Raw genomic sequence first — 21,847 nt, forward strand, 5'->3', positions numbered from 1 at the left:
TGATGGAAATGTTCTGTATCTGCACTGTCTAATACAGAAGCCACTAGATACATGTGGCTACTAAGCACTTAAAATATGACAAGTGTCATAAGGGAACTACATTTTTTTTATTTTAATTAACTTAAATGTAAATAGCTACAGGTGGCTAGTGGCTACTGTAATGGACTAAAATTAGACTAAGATACCATCCAGAAATTAAGTTAAAAACAGGTAACAAACAAATGGAGCAATAACAGAAAAGGATAGTGATGATGAGAATAAACTAATACTGAAAATATCCTATAGCACAAAGATGAAAGAGAAAATTTTTGTTTATTAGCTCTAAGTTATAGAAAACTAGCTTCCACATTTTCCAAATCTGGGTAGCTTACCAAAATCACAAAATCACAAAACTACAGAAGCAAAGTTTTAAGCTAAGGGAGTAAAACCCATATTTAAGTAGAAAAAAACAGCAATCCAAGGTACATTTACAGATTTAAAAAGATAAAGCTATGTAAAAGCTGAAGTTCAGAATGGGTGAAGCTGATATTCCAAAGGAATTATATACATGGCACAAAGGGATTAATACTCACGACAAACTGGACTGTAAGTTTTCTTTATTTCTTGTAAGACTCCTTCATTTATATAACTCCTAGGAACTGTACCATATATATATTTTAAAACATAAACAAACAGAGGTGTACCTTTAAAAAAAAAAGGTAGCAGAGTGGGAAAGAGCTCAGGCTTTGGATCCAGACTATTTGGGCTGTAATCTCAGCTCTACCACTTACTATTTGTGTAACCTTAACCAAGTTACTTAAAAGTGCCTCAGCTTCCCTAACTATAAAGTAGACATAACAATACCTAGATGATGGAGTAGGAAATGAAAATTAAATTACTTCACATAGGAAAAATAAACACCCATACATACACACATATACAGTTAATATATACACTCATGTATGTATATACATAGTTATATACAAAAAACAGTCTTTGGTACAGAGTAAATGCTGGGAAAAATTGCTGTTAATATTATAAATCTTTTTACTATAATAATTACTCAAAGCAGTTTTACTTAAATGGAAGCCACAGTAAAAAGAGAACCTTAAATTGTATTTTTAAGAAGCTGGCAAAGACTAAAGTCAACAAGTCTCTCATAACCTGATACAACTTTGATTTGAAAATATATAAATAGGTATTTCTATGGCACTGACCTACAATGCTCAAAATGCAAAGACCCCAAAGTGGTGTGGAGCTTACACCCCCCCTCCCACCACCCCCAGTAAAGGAAGGAGCCCACACTAGCAATCTGTGCCATGGCTGTGGCGTGAGACATTTCAAAACTTCTTCACTGTAAGCAGAGAAGATAGAGCGAGAGCAACAAAACACAGGGGATTCTCCAAGTCACTGTATGGAGTCAACTGAATTTGGTGGGCTACCTTCTGAGATCCTAAGGGCCTAGGTACACAAAAGGCTGTCACATACAAGGGACAGAATATGCCAAGTCTCAACTCTTCCCCACTGTTCAATATATAGTGCTTTGTCCATAACAGGGGCTCAAACATTTCTTTTTTTACTTACTTCCAGACCAAACAGGAAGTCACAAAACAAAACAAAACACACTACTGCATCTACAGAAGATGCAGCAACTTAACTACAGACTCTGACCAGTGGTGAGAACCGCACCTGATAAAGCAAGACTACAGAGCTCAAGGCCCTGCACTGTCAAAGTTCTCAGTGGGGGCTTGCAGAGTACTTTGGAGCACCAGTCCCCCCATCTATAAAATGAAGGCTTCTTCAATACTTCTCATTAGCATAATGTGATCAAAGGTTACAAGAACCTCTCTTCACTCACCCACAAGCCACATACTGTCCATTCCTGGATGTGGCAATGCTTAATCCATATAAACTGCCTTCATCGACAAATCTGTTAAGGCACTTTCTGGAGCTGACATCCCAAACATAAACTTCTCCATCCCCTAAATCAAAGAGACAAAAAAAGGTTTGGTTAATTTTGCTTTAAACTTGAAAGGCAAGTGAACTGATCACTCTTAGTCTCTCTTAATAGTACAAGGAAAAAGACTTCTAACAAATGTTCTAGGTCTAGAAAACTGGCCTAAAAATATTGCTTGTATACATTCCCATATACAGAAAACTACATCCACAATTAGTCATTTGTAAACAATATCTTTACATTTACAGGAAAATCACAAACTCTTGGCTTGAGGTGAGCCTTTAGAGTAAGTTTCTGCATATCATTCTGATACATTATTAGAACATAACTTCTGAAAGGAAAAAAAAAATACCCACCAACATAAGTCTCCCAACATCTACCAACAGGTGTTAGAACATTTAAGAGGCAAGGTGAGGTGATTTAGATCCCCAACAATGAGAATGACAGAGAAGGGAGTGAAGAATGAACACATCCAGACCCCAAGGAATTTAGAATTTAGAATTACGCAGTTTGTCCAACTCATTAAATGGTAAGAAAAGCGAACTGTGAGCAATAAACTCAATTACTTTAGAGAAGGGAGAACATGTGAAAAATGAGAGGTTTATTAAATCTGAAAAGAACACAAATATTTTCATGATAGAAATGGCCACCAAATTGTAAAAATCCACCCTTACTCTTTTTTCTTGATCATACAGCACTCAATACCAATGATCACCCTCTTCCCCACATCCATTTACATTTATAGATTTCAGTAATGACCCTACATCCAGCTCAACAGTGGCTCCTCACTCACCTGCTTAATCTCTTCCTTTTCAGTGGATATTGCTCTAAAATTTACTTTTATAGATATACTCCTTTCCTCCCAAGAAGAAACAAATCCTATCATTTGTAACAACATGGATGGAGTTAAGAGGGTATTGTGCTCAGTGAAATAAGCCAAGCAGAGAAAACACAAGTACCAAATGACTTCACTCATTTGTGGAGTATAAAAACAAAGCAAAACTGAAGATACAAAATAGCATCAGATTCTCAGACTCCAAGAAGGAACTAGTGGTTACCAATGGGGAGGGGTTAGGGACTATGGGTGGGGAGGGTGAGGGGGATTAAGGGACACTATAATTCACAATCACAATATAGGTAGATCACAGGGAAGACAGTACAGCACACAGAAGACAAGTAATGACTCTATAGCATCTTACTACACTGATAGACAGTGACTGCAATGGGGTAGGATGAGGACTTGATAATATGGGTGAATGTTGAAACCACAATGTTGTTCATGTGAAACCTTCATTAAGACTGTACATCAATGATACTCTAATTTAAAAAAAAATTGAATAGGGTCAAATTTGAAAACCTTTATATTTGTAGGATAATGTTATAAAAAAGGAAAGTGTGTAAAATTACTCTAACTAAAAACTGACTAAAATGGGAAGAGAGGGGATCAATAGCAGAAACGTTATCTAGATGTTATCAAGGCTTGACTTTGGTTGCTCCTTCCCTTTTAGGGCTTTTCTCACAGTAAATCAGATCTCAGAAGCAGTGACCAAATTTCTAAATATTTTACATATGTATCCAATTTATGATCAAATTTCAATATATCTGCTGACCCTTCCCCTCTTCTCCCAAGATCCAAGAGCCATTTCATTAGGAACATTATTCTGAACCAGTATTTATTCCTTACTTCTCAAAAAAACTAGCATAATACAAGGAATACAAGATGCTTCTGACCTTCTTATATTAGTTGACTAAAAAAATACAAACATTTAAGTAACTCAATTTTGTGGAAAGTTTGATTCTAGGACAAAAACATAACAAAAATTAAAGTTAATGCTAAAATTAATCAATTTTAAAAACATTTTAACCCAGTTAAAAACCAGTCATGGGGATGCAATGTACAGCATGGTGACTGTAGTAAATAATACTGTACTGCATATACAAAAGATACTAAAAGAAAAAAGATCTTAATAGTTCTCGTCACAAAGAAAAAAAATTGTATCTGTGAATGGTGACAGATGTTAACTGGACTTACTGTGGTGAACATTTTGTAATATATACAAATATCAAATCATTACATTACACACCTGAAACTGGCATAATGTTCTATGTCAATTAGACCTTCATAAAAAAAACTTTAAAAAATTTAATGTTATACTATCAAATGTTCCTAGCTGAGGTGAAGTACACATTATGCTAAAAAGCCCTGTATAGATTGCAGACTACCACTCACAGGCAGAGCCACTCAAATGCCACCCACTACCAAAGAGGATGAGCTACACTGAGATTATGAGAACCCCCAGAATTCTTTAGGGAAGGGAGCAAGATTCAAAGATGTCATAGGACAGTCAGAAAAGCAGAAGAGCAGGAAAGCACAAGATCAGAGACCACCAGGGGTGACAAAAAGAGTTGGTCAGCAGTACTACACTTGCCAGAGGATGACATATGGTTTTCAGTCAATAATGAAAAAATTCAAAATGTTATCCAAATCCAGAGGATACTAGTTGAAGAGGGATGGTGATTCTAAGTGACTTTCAAAGAGAATATAAGGGAAGTTTTACAATCATCTTTTAAGTAAGCATTTTTTCTCCATCTTTTCCTCAAACATGTTAACAGGGTATGTTAGATGATTAGCCCTTCACTAATACTTATTAGTAAATGAGAAGGCAAACAGCAAAGAAAAATGAATTCTAAAAATAAAAATGATTTTAACAGAAAAGTCTAAAATTACACACAGTTTCTGGTTAAACTTTAACTGCAAACACATCCAAAGCTTTGGCTCATCATGTTATTCATTAACTTACCTGAAGAGGCATATACTTTCTTACTATCTGAGGAGAATGTGGATGCTGCAACCCTTCCATTAATTTTCATGCTACCAATCAGTTCTTTAGTCTGAAAGAATAAATATTATCAAACTGTTAGGAGGTGCACAGAAGAATCACACCATGAAGAATGAAAATGATCTAGTTCTCTACTTTGCACCACCTGCTCAACATTGTTTCTCCCCATGCTCAAAAGTTCTCCCCCAACTCCCACTGTGTTCCTCCACTGGAGATGCAGATTTAAAGACACTGTGAGTTAAGGTTCAAGCCCTACACTAATGCCTGATCCTAGAGGAACAAGCAACAACGACTAACAATTCACCTTCATTGACAGCAAATGACAATATCCAGCAACACCATTGATGAGCAATAATGACCCATCTGGGGAGACTTCAAAGCTCCTCACTATCTTCTCTTTTAAACCTAAAAAAGGAGATCAATCAATAAGGATTACCATGGTTTTAATAAAGCTATCTTTCACTCACAATTGAGTTTATCTTTTAAAGTATCTACCGGCCTCAAATTAAACATAAGCCAGGCTCAGAATCTGAGTAAGTCTGATCCCATGAATCACTGAGTATGACCCAAATATAAGATTGCTACAAAGTGCTTAGTGAACTTCTTCTCTTTGTCTTGGTTAACATTCACCATTTTAACAGCAGGCCAGAGATTCAGCTCTCCAAATGATAAATGTATTCACTAATTTTCTAAATGTAAAGAGTAATACCTGTAATTAAAAGGATAACTACTACTTGTTTGTCACAAACTTCATTACTAGAAGGGAAATACACTGCTGGTAGAGACAGCTAAAACACAATACCAAAAACCTTGTTGCTGGCCACCTACCAAACATCCCATGATAAACAGGAATCTCAATCTTAACTCTTGTGGATCCAAAAAAAAAAAACTAGTAAGGTGTCATCTGTATTATCAAGTTGACTAGCTTCTCAAGATGTGCCTCATGTCACCAAATCTGCTAGGTATATAAACAAGAAAATCAATCTACTTATTTGCAAAGGGACATATTCCTTTTCTATGCCTAAATGGCTCTTACCAACTATGCAGGAGACTCCTGATAGCAGATTGTTCAGAGAGCCAAATTACTCGTTAAAAAGTTGCCTAACATAAAGGATAAAGAATAGACACAAACTGTGGCCAGGGAGATGGAGCAGAAGAGATGTGTCACTATCCACCCATCTGTACTACTGGATTTTTGCACCATGTAAACATATTGCCTAGTCAAAAAAAAATTATTTAAAAAAAATTTAACTTGCTAAATTAAAATACTTATCAGATAAAAGGAATTTAGAAAAATCTAGTGAAGAGCCAGCCTTTGTTCCCCAATAGTAAAATATTGGCCAAAGGCTCCCACAGACCATCTCCATCCCATTAACATTCTTTGTCTAGATCATTCACAATACTATCACTGGGCCTCCAAACCCAGTCCTGCCTCCAGAGACTACACCCTAGATTCCTTAAAGGGAATCAATCCAGATACTTATTTACAATTACTGGGGTTATTTCTGCTATGGATGACTGGTCTCCTGCACAGTGAATCCACTCCTATTTAGGGTAATTTTCATCCCAAATTCTGGGCAAACCTTGTGTATAAATACAGTATACAGGAATCACTCCAAACATGGAATATATGGCTATCTGATGAAACAGGGAAGGGAAGCTAGTTCTAGCACAGAGGCTACAACTGGAAACCCCTCCAGACCTAATCCTAATGGGACAGTTATCAGGCAATGGGAATGCAAGAGAGAACTAAAAGGTGTTCACCTGAAGCCCACAGCTGGGCAACACCACAGCCATGGAGGGATACACATTGCACAAGAACCACTATAGCAACAGCACCCAGAGATCCCTCATGCTGTTCAGGACCCATGGGAACCAGACCCAGTGTGGCAGCAACAGACGCACAGTGCCAGAGGACTCATACGTAGTCCAATGCTGTCTGCCTGCAGACACCTGGGAGACTTATGCTTTTCGCCTGAGTAAGCCTGTTGCTTTGGGGCAATTCAGGAGTCATCTTCAAGAACAAAACACTAGACTGATGACAAAGACAGGAATTTGCTTTAGCAACTAACTGGAAAAAATAATATAACTGTATTTTCCTCCAAAGTCTACAGTAGCATTTTGCTTTTAACCTCACAAAAAATATTGACAATAAATGCTAATACCAGTATTTTAATTGCTTTTTACAAATGTCAGACCTTTCAAATTAGGAGCCAGATAAAATTTAAAATATGGCCTTGGAAAAGAAAATTCAATGCTTTAAAGATGTCAAATATAAATCTTTTTATAGACTTGTGAATGAGATTTTTAGGTCAATGCTGAACAATTGCTAAGAAAAGAAATGGCCAATTTAATTAGAATAGAGCCAAACTTCAAAGGATGGGAAGTGGACTGATCAGACAGATTACATGCTGTTCCTAACAATGACAGCAGTTACCACTGATTAAATATTTAGTACACTGTGGCTACTAAGCTAGAAGCTTTTAAAAAACTCTCTTTTAATATTTATGACCCCCAAATTTATAGAAAGAGAAAACTGAAGCTCAGAGATTATCATACCATAATGCCTATAATTGAAAATAGCTGCATGACCAACTCATTTGATTCCCAAATGGTCAAATGCCTTCAACTGTTTACCTACAACAAGATATCTCTCTAGAATTGATACCTCTCTTAAGAACTGAAACTGCCTCAGAGTTTGAACTGTTACCTGGGGTTCTCAGCCTTCTTGAGTACCAGCCTGGAGGAGGATATGGTACTCTTCCTTTGACAACTGAAGGAAATGCTAACTTTCCATTAGAGTTTAGTAAAAATAAAGATGTATCTCCCACCTGACTTCACAGGCCCCTGAATTCTATCCAGAGAATTTTAAGAGTCCATGGCCTCCTAGGTTATGAGCCCCCAACAGGCTAATGGAACAAACTATCGATTCAAAATCCTACAGAATGCATCAACTCTGTATTCTTTAGTTTTCAAACTTGTATTTTGGACAATCAAGAGCTTGCATATATATAAGGCTTGCCTATCATAACTAGTCAACAATGTATCCTCCTAATTCTAATGTCCTCAATTATTTGTAGTGCTTTGTAACAGTGAGAGAGAACAGTGGTCAGTAACATATCACTGTGAAAAGAAATACAATATTGTTACTATTATCATGCCCATGTTCTTGCCCAGCTATATTTACTGGGGAAAAAGAAGGGGAAATAGTGAGAGGGAAGATAAATGCCAGGTCTGAGAAGCAGTCAGTGATCACACATGCACTCCTGCACAACAGCAGATCCATGGTAAAGATCACACATCTATCTAGCCAACCCCTGGTTTGCTTTTTCTCAAGGGGATGCAAAGCAAGGAAGGACCAAAGTCCATTTTTTCTCATGAAGGGTTGGAAAGATATGTAAAATATCATTTTTTTTTAATGTACGTGAAATACATAAAAAATGTAGTGGAATTTTCTGGATTACACTGTAATTTCAATGCCATTGGAATCATATGTAAAAAATAATAATTGTCACATATTGTTTTTCATTTCAATACAGGGAGATGGTTTAAGCCTTCTCAACTCTAAGTGAGGCTCATGGATCAGCAACGTCAGCACAACCAAAGACCTTGTTAGAAATGCACAACCAGGCCTACCAGACCTACAAAATCAGAGTATGCATTTTAACAAGATCTCCTGGTGATTGATATGTACATTAATGTTTGAAAAGCACTGGTTTAAAGCAGGATTAGATAAACCAAGACTCTACCTGGAAAGGATTACAGAAGGTGCCAAGGGAACACAGGAAAGAGAAGATTGGGAACACTGAATATCACAAATGTTTCTCAAGTTAGCCTTATTCACTTTCCACTTCTTGTAGAAAAAAGGCTATACAGAGCTACCCCTGGCCTTTACAGCCCCATCCACATGCTTACCAGGGAGACTGAGTGAACTGCAGGCTAGGCCAGTACCATCTCCAAAGATTTATGATGTTAACCCAGCCAACCTCATTATAAGGGCTTTAGTTCCCAAAGGACTCGAAAAGCTGTCACTATATTTTGGGGTAACAGGGGCAGTAGAATGCAAGGGAAGAATGGGTGAGAGAGAGAAAAGTCAAATTTTTACCTGATAAAAGGCTTATTTTCTAAGTAGTTAATCCTTCAAAATACATTACAACCTCCAAAAGCAGCGATTACCTTTAAATATAAACCAAAATTCTAACAAACACTAGAAGGACAAGAGGGTATCCTAATTTCCTGAAGATCAGAGAGAAGAAATAATTTGTTCAAAGTGGACCCAGGTCTCCCAGCAACCAGGTTCATGTTCTTTCTGCTGCATCAACTGTTAATGTTACAGTCAAGTATTTACATCTGCTTTCCTGGTCTAAGAGGATATGTATTTCCACATTATGATGTTCCCATATTAAGCACTCAAAAATAGTTCACTGATCTCACTCAAACATATTATCTCAACAACCCAACGACATTATTCAAATACTAAAACTAAAAACACTCGTTTTAAGAAAAGTGGATGTAAATAGTGCTAAATGAACTCGGCCATAGGTGTTAGGGGTAGGGGGTAATCAGCTGTTTCAACAGAAATCTTACCTCTCACTTGATGCACAGGAATTAACTTTCCAACCAGCATATCGTAGACATAAAGAACTTTGCTGTGTGTACTTGTAGCTAAAACCTCTTCTCCATTAGCACTAAAACAAGCCTTAAAGATTGGAAACTTTTCCAAATAGATGCTCTGGATTTTAGGGTTTGTTTTTCCATCAACCTGTAAGAAGTACAAAACATTCCTTTTGGGTATTTCCATAGGCCCTGTAATTCTGGGGGTAAACGCTCTGCAGTACAAGTCTTCACTTAAAAAAATCACACCTGAAAGAGTGACACAGCATTATCCAGTCCAGCGACCATCACAACCTGTGCACGAGGATGGAACTGCACAGATGAGATCGGAGCAGTAGTAGGACGTTCAGCATTAGCATGTTGGCAGTTCTTCATCTGTGGAAAAATAAAGCTAGAATTTTATCAATTCAAAGGGGTTAACATTCTTTTCCTTAGAACATGAGGAAAACACATTATAAAGTAGTTTACACTGCAGGACAAAGTGCACTGAAATGGCAACCAGGAGACCATAGCTCTGTTACCCTCTCAGGACATCATTTTACTACACAATCAATCTGTTTTTACCATCTTTCAAATAGGAGGATGAAAGAGTTACGGTCTTAGAACACCAGGATGCAGCCATTGCCCCCAAAAATACTCATTTGGTTAGGAGACTGACTTACAGGCCAATTTTATTTAAAACTTCCACTCTGGCATCTTTGTGTTCATGGCACAAGATAAGAGGCACTATGTGGCCAGGGTACCCCCCAGGGTTCTGTGCTTGGCATGGACTGCTTATGTTCTCCTCTCAGGATACATGGTTGCTAACTTAAAGAAATGGTGATCTCATGCATAATTTCGACTATCTTCAGGTGTCTGTTTCTACAGGTTTTTCCTTCTGCATTAAAATGCAATAACGCAAAAAACAAAGTGAGTATTACATATATGTTTTGTTTGTAATGACTGAAGTTAAGTTTTTATGGTAGTGCATTTTCAATATAGGTGAATTCATCCTATAAGGAGCTAAATGACTTGTCTTCACAAGGTAAGAGAAGACAGAAATGACTCTTCTCCTAGTAATTTACCATAATACAGTTCTCTCCCCCATCTAAATTCACATGCCACCATTTTATAATGGGGGAAAACAGCTATGTCCCAGAGAAAGCTCTGCTCATTTGATAGATTTTTAACTGAAGCATTGTACTGAGTAGGCACTTGGTTACCAAAATGAACAAGCTAGACATAGACACAGAGATGAGTTAGAAAGTAATGTAGGCCACTTCAGATAGTATGGCCAGGAAAGACTTTTTCAAGCTATCATTTGAATAGAAAAGGAAGAATGAGTTGGCCACCAGCAGTGCTTGAAGGACAGGCAGAAGGAAGAGCAAGAACAATGATTCTGAGGCAAAAAGCATAAAGGCTACAAGAGGAAATAAGGGGGAAATGGTCTCACATGAAGCTTTAGAGGTAGGCAGATGCCAGCACATGAAGGACAGCGTAGACTATGATAAAGAATTCAGAAGTTTTCAACAAGTAGGAAGTAATGACATGACCTGGTGTTCTATTTTTAAAAGACCTCTCTGGCCACTATAGGAAGAATAGTTTAGGAAGAAATAAAGTGGAAGTGGGGAGACTAGTCACAAAGCTACAGGAGTACACTGGGTAAGAGATGACACCATCTGAACTAGGCTGGTGCCAATGAAGAGAAATGCAAAAGTAGAAATCAAACAGGTTTCTAAAAGATTCCTGGGGACACAATTTAATCTTCTTATTCATTTTTGCAAAAGAAAATAATAAAAACACAAGTATTTACCAAGGCAAAATGACTATAAAACACATTTAATCACACAGATAACAGGAATCCATACATTTGTCATTGGGAAGCATATTGGATTTCAGAGGTAATTAGCTGCATAGGCTCAACTCCACTGTCTCTCACCTCTAAGACGCCTTTAGGAAGAGAGGTTGACGTGGATATGAAATTCCCAGTCCTCTGCAACAAATCGTCTTCATCCTCTTCACTTTCATCTAAGTCAAACAAACCCACAAGGCTGATCTTTAGAAGCAATAAGATAGCCATTACCTACTCCAAATGTCTGTATTTCAAACTTCTACTCCCCTCCCAAACTCCCAACCTCCATCACTTTATTTAAGCTGCAACTGGTGAAAGTATAACAGCAAAATAAATTTAAAGAAGAAAAACATTACAGAGTTCTAGATATATGGCTGAAATCAAAGCCTTAACTCAGGAATGAAAAACATGGTGACTAAAACAAGATGAAATGACATAAAGTTAAAGTGAGCATTTAACTTGAAAAGGGCAATTCATAATTATGGCAAAATTGGCAATAGGGTAGACAGCAGACCTAGCTTAACTCACACAAAGAAGAACTACAACTTTTACTTGACTGAAAGAGCAATGTCAGCAAACTGTATCAGAACGTCAGAGAGAGCTAACAGGGCAGGTTTTCCCCTAGAAACGACTGACAGCTCCAGTAAAGAAAGCTGAGCAGCTGAGCAGAATTTTTAAAACACTCTTGATTGAGGCTCAGACAGCAAAAGCCAGTCTTAAAGGTCCTTTAAGGTTCCTAAGCAGGTCTGGTAAACCACCAGGCTTTGGACTTGGGCCACAAAAGCTACTCCCAAGATTAAGGATGAAATCAAAGAATTCTAAGAAAACCTTCCATGAACTGAAACCCAGCTTTGAATCCTCACAATCTCTCACAGGAATAAGGTGCTTATTAGTGCCTCTTGCCCAGCCACCTAACCAAAACAAATATACAAATTCTAAGGAGAAAGATATCCTAGATCTCTAATTAATCAATACTATTTTTCATATACAATGTCCAGCACTCAGTGAAATATAACCAGGTCAACAATGGCAAGGTTAAGATAACTTGATGGAAAACCTAAGGCAAACTGACAATACTCACAGGAGATCTACATAGTGTGAGTTTTCAGATGTAAACTTTAAAAATATTATGTTTAATAGGTTCAAGAATAATGAAAGACAATATTCAGAACTGAGCCAGAGAACTACACTATTTAAAAAAAAAAAAGGAAATCCTAGAACTGAAAAATATAGTAATTAAATCAAGATCCCAATGGAATTTTTTTTAACATTATATGACAATTAGCTGAAGAGAAAATTAGTGGTCTGGGAAATGGATCAGTAAAAACATCCAGACTAAAGTACAGGAAGCAAAAAAGACAAAATATTTTTAAAAAACACAGAGTATGCTTTTTGAAAAATTTAACATACATGTAGTTGGTATTACAGAAGGAAAAGAAGATTGGAACAGAAATGATATTTGAAGACATAATAGATGAGAATTTCCAAAACTTCAAAAGGACATCAAGCCAGATTCAAGAGCACTTTGAAGACCAATCAGAATAACAAGGCAAGCTAAAAAAGACTGGGTACAGGGGACATATTAACAAAGCAGCAACAATAAAACAATCCATAATATTAAATTACCCTTGTTTTTCAGGGCCTATGATGACAGTATTGTAGTTATATTAAAGAGGAAGTATGTATCTTTTAAAGATAGTCAATGAGTTCGTATAGATAAAAATAACAAACCACCTATTGGAGACAACTGTGACGCTGGGTTCCAGTCACCACTCTGCAAGTAAAAAGTACACCTTGGATGAGTCATTTTTATTTTTTTGATCCTCACTGCCCTTAGCTGTAAAGTGAAGGTGGCAGGCTAGGATATCCCAGATGGTAGCAGACTGGTCAGTTGTTGACCTAACCCACTTCTTTTTGTTCCTGGGCACAAAGACAAACTATGTTTCTCTTGGTACCTCATGAAGCTAGTGTGGCCTCATGACTAAGTTCTGGTCAGTAAAATGTAGGTGAAAGTATCATGTACCCACTTCCAGAACAGCAAATAAAAACCTTTAGGCAAGCCTCTCTCTCTTTCCCATAAGCCAACTGAATGTCAACATCCTGTGCAACACTGGGAGACCCAGCCTGAAGACAGCAGGACCTCGATAAACTTGCTTCCCTGAAGTAGAACATCGCCTTCTCATGACACCAATTTTATGTGCTCGAAAAAAAAAGCTCTATTCAATTAATCCACTGAGATTTGGAAGTTAGCATAACCTTACCTATAATTAGATTGATCTAAAATGTTGTTATATGACTGCAACATTCTAAAATGCAATAAAATTACATTTTGTCCAGAAGGGCAAAATGGTGACCAAAGGTGTAGAAATTGTGTCATGTAAAAAAAGGTTAAAGGCCAAGGAATATTTAACATGTAAAAAAAAAAAAACTTGGAAAGAGACTTCTCAAATGACTGAAGACTTTTATGTGAAAGAAAGGTAGATAATCTGTGTATCTTCAGAAGGTAGGACTTCAGAGTATAGGGAGGTAAATCTCAAAACAGGAACAAGTTTTAACAATTAGTTCTTAAAGTAAAGAGAAGGGAAAGAAATAGTCCAATAAAGAGTACAACATTATTTCATACATTTAAGTAGAGGCTAAGTTATCATCTAACAGATGCTGAAGATTCTTGGAATCGATAAAGTCAGGCTATATCACTAAGATTCCTTCAACCTCTAAAAGTACTGGAGGAAAACAATTCCATTCACAATTGCATCAAAAAGAATAAAATACCTACGAACAAACTTAACCAAGGAACTGAAAGACCTATACCCTGAAAACTACAAGATACTCTTCAGAGAAATCAAACACACCAAAAAATGGGAATACATCCCATGCTCATAGGCAGGAATAATTAATATTGTCAATATGGCCATCCTGCCTAAAGCAATCTACAGATTCAATGCAATCCCTATCAAAATATCAACAGCGTTCTTCAATGAACTAGAGCAAATATTTCTAAAATTCATATGGAACCACAAAAGACCCTGAATAGCCAAAACAATCCTTAGAAGGAAGAATAAAGTGGAGAGGATTACACTTCCCAACTTCAAGCTCTACTACAAAGCCACAGTAATCGAGACAATTTAGTACTGGCACCAGAATAAACCCACAGATCAATGGAATAGAATAGAGAGTCCAGACATAAACATACATATATGGCCAATTACCATAAGATAAAGGAACCATGGACATACAATGGAGAAATGTCAGCCCCTTCAACAACTGGTGTTGGCAGAACTGGACAGCTACATGCAAGAGAATGAAATTGGATCACTGTCTAAGTTCATACACAAAAGTCAACTTGAAATGGATCAAAAACCTGAATCTAAGTCATGAAACCATAAAACTCTTTAGAAGAAAACACAGGAAAAAATCTCCTTAATATAAACATGAGCAACTTTCTCTTCAACATATCTCCTCGAGCAAGGGGAACAAAAGCAAAAATGACAAAATGGGACTACATCAAACTAAAAAAGCTTCTGTACAGCAAAGGACATATCAGTAGAACAAAAAGGCATCCTACAGTATGGGGAATATATTCATAAATGACAGATCCAATAAAGGGTTGACATCCAAAACATATAAAGAGCTCACATGCCTCAACACCCAAAAGCAAATAACCCAATTAAAAAACGGGCAGAGGATCTGAACAGACACTTCTCCAAAGAAGAAATTCAGATGGCCAACGGGCACATGAAAAGATGCTCCACATCACTGTATCATCAGGGAAATGCAAATTAAAACCACAATGAGACATCTCCTCACACCAGGGTGGGTGAGAAGGGAAGGAGAAGGGAATTAAGCGGTGTTATGATTAGCACACATAATACGGGGGGGGCAGACGGAAGGCAGTATAGCACAGAAAAGTATTGACTCTAGCATCTCACTATGCTGAAGGACAGTGACTGTAATGGGGTATGTGGTGGGGACTTGATAATAGGGAGGAATGTAGTAACCACAATGCTGTTTATGTGAAACCTGAGCATAAGATTGTATATCGATGATACCTTAATAAAGAAAGAAGTTAAAAATAAAAATTAATGTACATATACTTCAGTGGATTTTTAAAAGAAATAAAATATCTGGCTGGGAACCAGAAGGTAAATTTCTACTCAATAACATACTGAGTTTTCTAGCAGATTTATATAAACAACTGGCTGTTTATGTGGGATAGGCTCCCTGTACTTGAATACCAGGACTGATGGGGGTGAGGGGAAGGGAGGGAGAGAGGTAGTGGTGGTAATCAAACAGAAGCTCATGATCTATCAAGGATGCTAAGGAAGGACTCTGCATTATGTGACAGGATATACTCTGGACTCCCCAGAGGATTTCAAAGGTCAATTCCAAGCCTAAAATATATAAACCCAAGCATACAAATCAAATCTTCTCCAGCCATCTGTATTTACAGTATCTAAATTCAAAGATATAAAAAGCAGAAAAGTTATGATACAAGCCACACTTAAACCTGGAGCTGAAAAATAGGTTTTTATACAGTGACCAATCATCTGGGCCTGACCCAACATGTACTCCTTAGAAAGACATACCATTTCCTAGCAGACAGCTAGATTAGCTGCCAATATCCTCAGAAGGGGCTCTGAATGAAGTCGCAATAGTACTCATTCTTCCTTAATCCTATGCCATAATACAACATAGTGCTGTTGAGAAAGGAACATCATAAAACTCATCCATTACTGTCCTTAAAACAGAGAATGTGCTATTAAAATAAACCTCACACCATCATCAAAGAGCTTCTCTCAGAGAAATGGTAAACTTCAAAAACAAACATTAAGGACAACTTCCTAGAAAAATACAACCTTCCAAGACTGACCAAGGAAGAAACAGAAAATCTAAACAAACCAATTACCAGCAAAGAAATTGAATCAGTAATCAAAAAACTACCCAAGAACAAAACCTCTGGGCCAGATGGATTTACCTCGGAAGTTTATCAGACATACAGAGAAGATATAATACCCATTCTCCTTAAAGTTTTCCAAAAAATAGGAGAGAAGGGAATACTCCCAAACTCATTCTATGAAGCCAACATCACTCTAATACCAAAACCAGGCAAAGACCCCACGAAAAAAGAAAATTACAGACCAATATCCCTGATGAACGTAGATGCAAAAATACTCAACAAAATATTAGCAAACAGAATTCAAAAATACATCAAAAGGATCACACACCATGACCAAGTGGGATTCATACCAGGGATGCAAGGATGGTACAACATTCGAAAATCCATCAACATCATCCACCACATAAATAAAAAGGACAAAAACCACATGATCATCTCCATAGATGCTGAAAAAAGCATTCGACAAAATTCAACATCCATTCATGATGAAGACTCTCAACAAAATGGGCACAGAGGGCAAGTACCTCAACATAATAAAGGTCATATATGTAAACTCACAGCCAACATCATACTGAACAGCAAGAAGCTGAAAGCTTTTTCTCTGAGATCAGGAACAAGACAGGGATGCCCACTCTCCCCACTGTTATTCAACACAGTACTGGAGGTCCTAGCCACGGCAGTTAGACAAAACAAAGAAATACAAGGAATCCAGATTGGTAAGGAAGAAATTAAACTGTCACTATTTGCAGATAACATGATATTGTACATAAAAAACCCTAAAGACTCCACTCCACAACTACTAGAACTAATATCAGAATTCAGCAAAGTTACAGGATACAAAATTAATATACAGAAATCTGTGGCTTCCCTATACACTAACAATGAACTAATAGAAAGAGAAATCAGGAAAACAATTTCATTCACAATTGCATCAAAAAGAATAAAATACCTAGGAATAAACCTAACCAAGGAAGTGAAAGACCTATACCCTGAAAACTACAAGACACTCTTAAGAGAAATTAAAGCGGACACTAACAAATGGAAACTCATCCCATGCTCTTGGCTATGAAGAATTAATATCATCAAAATGGCCATCCTGCCCAAAGCAATATACAGATTTAATGCAATCCCTATCAAATTACCAACAGCATTCTTCAACGACCTGGAACAAATACTTCAAAAATTCATATGGAAACACCAAAGAACCCGAACAGCCAAAGCAATCCTGAGAAGGAAAAATAAAAGTGGGGGAGATCTCGCTCCCCAACTTCAAGCTCTACTACAAAGCCACAGTAATCAAGACAATTTGGTACTGGCACAAGAACAGAACTACAGACCAGGGGAACAGAATAGAGACTCCAAACATTAACCCAAACATATACAGTCAATTAATATTCGATAAAGGAGCCATGGACATACAATGGGGAAATGAGAGTCTCTTCAACAGATGGTGTTGGCAAAACTGGACAGCTACATGTAAAAGAATGAAACTGGATCACTGTCTAACCCCATACACAAAAGTAAATTCAAAATGGATCCAAGACCTGAATGTAAGTCATGAAACCATAAAACTCTTAGAAAAAAACATAGGCAAAAATCTCTTGGACATAAACATGAGCAACTTCTTCATTAACATATCTCCCCAGGCAAGGGAAACAAAAGCAAAAATGAACAAGTAGGACTATGTCAAGCTGAAAAGCTTCTGTACAGCAAAGGACACCATCAATAGAACAAAAAGGTACCCTACAGTATGGGAGAATATATTCATAAATGACAGATCCAATAAAGGGCTGACATCCAAAATATATAGAGCTCACGTACCTCAACAAACAAAGAGCAAATAACCCAATTAAAAAATGGGCAGAGTAGCTGAACAGACAGTTCTCCAAAGAAGAAATTCAGATGGCCAACAGACACATGAAAAGATGCTCCACATCACTATTCATCAGAGAAACGCAAATTAAACCACAATGAGATATCACCTTACACCAGTAAGGATCACCACCATCCAGAAGACAAACAACAACAAATGTTGGCGTGGCTGCAGAGAAAGGGGAACCGGGAACCCTCCTACACTGCTAGTGGGAATGTAAACTAGTTCAACCATTGTGGAAAGCAGTATGGAGGTTCCTCAAAAAGCTCAAAATAGAAATACCATTTGACCCAGGAATTCCACTTCTAGGAATTTACCCCAAGAATGCAGCAGCCCAGTTTCAAAAAGACAGATGCACCCCTATGTTTATCGCAGCACTATTTACAATAGCCAAGAAATGGAACAACCTAAGTGTCCATCAGTAGATGAATGGATAAAGAAGATGTGGTACATATACACAATGGAATATTATTCAGCCGTAAGAAGAAAACGAATCCTACCATTTGCAACAACATGGATGGAGATAGAGGGTATTATGCTCAGTGAAATTAGCCGGGCAGAGAAAGACAAGTCCCAAATGATTTCACTCATATGTGGAATATAAGAACAAAGAAAAACTGAAGGAACAAAAGAGCAGCAGAATCACAGAACCCAAGAATGGACTAACAGTTACCAAAGGGAAAGAGACTGGGGATGATGGGTGGGAAGGGAGGGATAAGGGCGGGAAAAAGAAAGGGGGCATTACGATTAGCATGTATAGTGTTGTTGGGGGGATACTGGGAGGGCTGTACAACACAGAGAAGACAGGTGGTGATTATACAGCATCTTGCTACGCTGATGGACAGTGACTGTAGTGTGGTGTGGCGGGAGGGGGGGACTTAGTGAGGTGGGGAGCCTGGTAAACATAGTGTTCTTCATGTAATTATAGATTAATGATAACAAAATAAAAATAAAAAAACATTAAAAAAAGAACTATTTGAAGCACCAGGCTTTAATGAGACTCATGAGAAAGGTCAAATAACAGAACAGGAATAGGGACTTATTTTCTAACTTAAACAGAGGTACCAACACTTACCATCTGATGATGTTTTCCGCTTATTAGCGTCTGCCCAGGAAGGCACTCCCCCCATGGCATGCTGGAATCTAAGCAAAAATATAAAAATGAAATCTTTTGGTAACCAATACATGTTTGTAAAACTTGATACATTTAAAGAACAGAGGGTAGATCAGCCCTGGGAGTATGTATAGAATCTCTCCCAAAGAAGTTATCATCTTTAAGAACAGAAGGGCTACTCACACAAGACAGTCCCAACTTGGCTATACTGGAAACTTTCATGAACCTCTAACCATCTAAAATGGACTAGTTTTAGATGGATACATATTTTTAGTTAATTATTTTTATCTAGTTACACAGTTGTCTTATTTGCTCAAATGAACACATCCCCAATCTTGGAACCAAGTAAAGAAGTCTCTTCAAGGTTATAAACCAATGCTATAGTAGTACATAGAGTACATGACAGAACATGCATAAAAGAAAATGACCAGATTGATACAAATATACAAAACTTCATCATATAACCTTTGAATAAAATTGGAGCATTTCACTCCAGGAAAAGTAATCTTAAGGAAAAACATGATAGTTATATCCTAAAAGGCTATATGTGAAGAGTGTGCAGAGTCATTCTAATTGTTAAAAGCAGAAGTACAAACAAGCCTCCCAAACTAAGCCCACTAGCCACAAACAACTAGAAAGCTAGATAAAATATATAATTTTCAGTAACTGGACAACAGGCAACAAATGACTATGATTCCCACAAGAGGAGAAATAACAAGGTTGAGTCTTACCATCACCAGGATTTTCCCCTCAAAACATTTTTATGAGACCCTGGTACAGAGAAGACAAGCAGATGGCCAAGAGACACATGAAAAGATGCTCAACGTCACTATTCATCAGAGAAATGCAAATCAGAACTACAATGAGATATCACCTCACACATGTCAGAATGGCTACCACCAACAAGACAAGAAATAATAAGTGCTGGCAATGATGTTGAAAAAAGGGAACGAACCCTCATGCACTGCTGGTGCAATTGCAAAGTGGTGTGGCCACTTTTCCACTATGGAAATCAGTATGGAAGTTTCTCAAAAAACTAAAAATAGAGATACCATAGGACCCAGCAATTCCACTTCTGGGAATCTACTCAAAGAAAATGAAATCATTAATTCAAAAAGACTTATGTACCCCTATGTTTATTGCAGCATTATTTATAATATGGAGTTGTAAGATATGGAAACAGCCAAAGTGTGTATCTTCAGATGAATAAAGATGCAGTACATGTATCTAAAGGAATATTATTCAGCTATAAAAAAGAAATCATGCAATTTGCAACAACATGGACCTAGAGGGTATTATGCTAAGTAAAATCAGTCAGTCAGAGAAAGATGAATACCATATGGTTTCTCTAATATGTAGAATCTGAAAAACAAAACAAACAAAACAGAAACAGATTCATAAACACAGAGAAAAGCTGGTTACCAAGAGGGGAAGGGGAGACAGGTGAAATAGGAGAAGGGAATAAAGAGGTACAAACTTCAAATTTTAAGTCATTCAGTCACAGGGATAGAAGTATAGCACAGGGACTATTAATATTATAATATCTTTATAAGATGATAAATGGTAACTACACTTACCTGATGAGCACTTTGTAATATACATTAATTGTTGAATCACTATGTATCTGAAACCGGTATTGTATGTAAATTTAAAAAAAAGACCCTGGCACAGAATCAAATATAAAAAGATCAGACTTCAGAGAGGCTGAGACAATTGGAATTTGAGGAGCAGAAAAGAGAAAGAACTCCAGAAATCCAGACACTTCTGTTGGATACTAAGCTGCACACTCATAGGATGAAAACTCCACAAGGTCAGGCAAAGAACTACCAGGGAGATGCAAGCTGCACTATACCAAAGCTCATACGCTTGAGTTCCAACCTGTCAGAGGGAAGGTCCTTCCTGAACACTCAGTGCAAGCAGTAGAGATGACAGAAAGGTCATACCTTAGTAACGGGGCTAAACCAGCCCAGAGTAAATGCTGCTCTAGGAAAAAGCTAAAAATAAATCCAGAAAGGATCAAACTGACCTCCAAGCCAATTAACTGTGTTCATTAATAGAGTTCAACATTCATTAATAGCAAAAAACAAAATCCAAATTCCAATCAACTTAACATATACACTGCCCAGAACCAGATCAAAATCACTAGATATATAGAAAATACGAACCAAAATCAGAAGAAAAATCAACCAACAGAAACACAGAAATGACAGAATTAGCACATAAAGACTCTGAAACAGCTAATACAAATACACTCAAGTATTTCAAGAAAATATGAACATAATAAAAGGGTAAATAGAAACAAAACAAAGGCCTCAAGCTGAGAAGATCTTCTAAAGTTGAAAAATGAAACTGAAATAATAGCTCCATTAAATAAGTTTAACAGATTCCAACGACTATACATAAATGATTTCACTTACACAACATTCTGGAAAAGACAAATCTGTAAGGACAGAAAACAGGTCAGTAGTTGAGGAAAGAGAGTTGACTACAAAGAAGTATAAGAGAACATTTTGGGGTGACTGCAATGTTCTCTATCTTGATTCCCTACCTGAATTGTTGTGGTGCTTACTTACATCACTGTGTTTAACAAAATTCACAGAAAGACACTTTGAAAGGGTGAATTTCACTGTATGTAAATTATACTTCAATAAACTTACTTAAAAAACACTGATAATGCAATGAACCTCTAGGAATATTAAAAAATAAATACAAAACATTTTAAATATTTTTAAATCTGTGAGT

The 21,847-nt window shown here is 37.1% G+C and overlaps 1 protein-coding gene across 2 annotated transcripts in view; it reads right to left on the reverse strand.

Annotated features, from left to right (window-relative positions):
* The window catches only part of UTP18 (UTP18 small subunit processome component), a 49,936-nt gene that overhangs the window by 14,126 nt on the left and 13,963 nt on the right, over window positions 1-21,847 (reverse strand). For both annotated transcript variants that reach the window (XM_073235425.1, XM_036998997.2), the window contains exons 4-10: window positions 19,067-19,134; window positions 11,309-11,397; window positions 9,640-9,765; window positions 9,364-9,538; window positions 5,081-5,181; window positions 4,738-4,828; window positions 1,838-1,961 (exon numbers count right to left, since the gene is read on the reverse strand). In XM_073235425.1, coding sequence (XP_073091526.1) covers window positions 1,838-1,961; window positions 4,738-4,828; window positions 5,081-5,181; window positions 9,364-9,538; window positions 9,640-9,765; window positions 11,309-11,397; window positions 19,067-19,134 — 774 coding nt within the window. The remainder of the gene's footprint in view (window positions 1-1,837; window positions 1,962-4,737; window positions 4,829-5,080; window positions 5,182-9,363; window positions 9,539-9,639; window positions 9,766-11,308; window positions 11,398-19,066; window positions 19,135-21,847) is intronic.

This window comes from Manis javanica, chromosome 4, assembly GCF_040802235.1.
Source record: "Manis javanica isolate MJ-LG chromosome 4, MJ_LKY, whole genome shotgun sequence".
NCBI classification, from domain to species: Eukaryota; Metazoa; Chordata; class Mammalia; order Pholidota; family Manidae; genus Manis; species Manis javanica.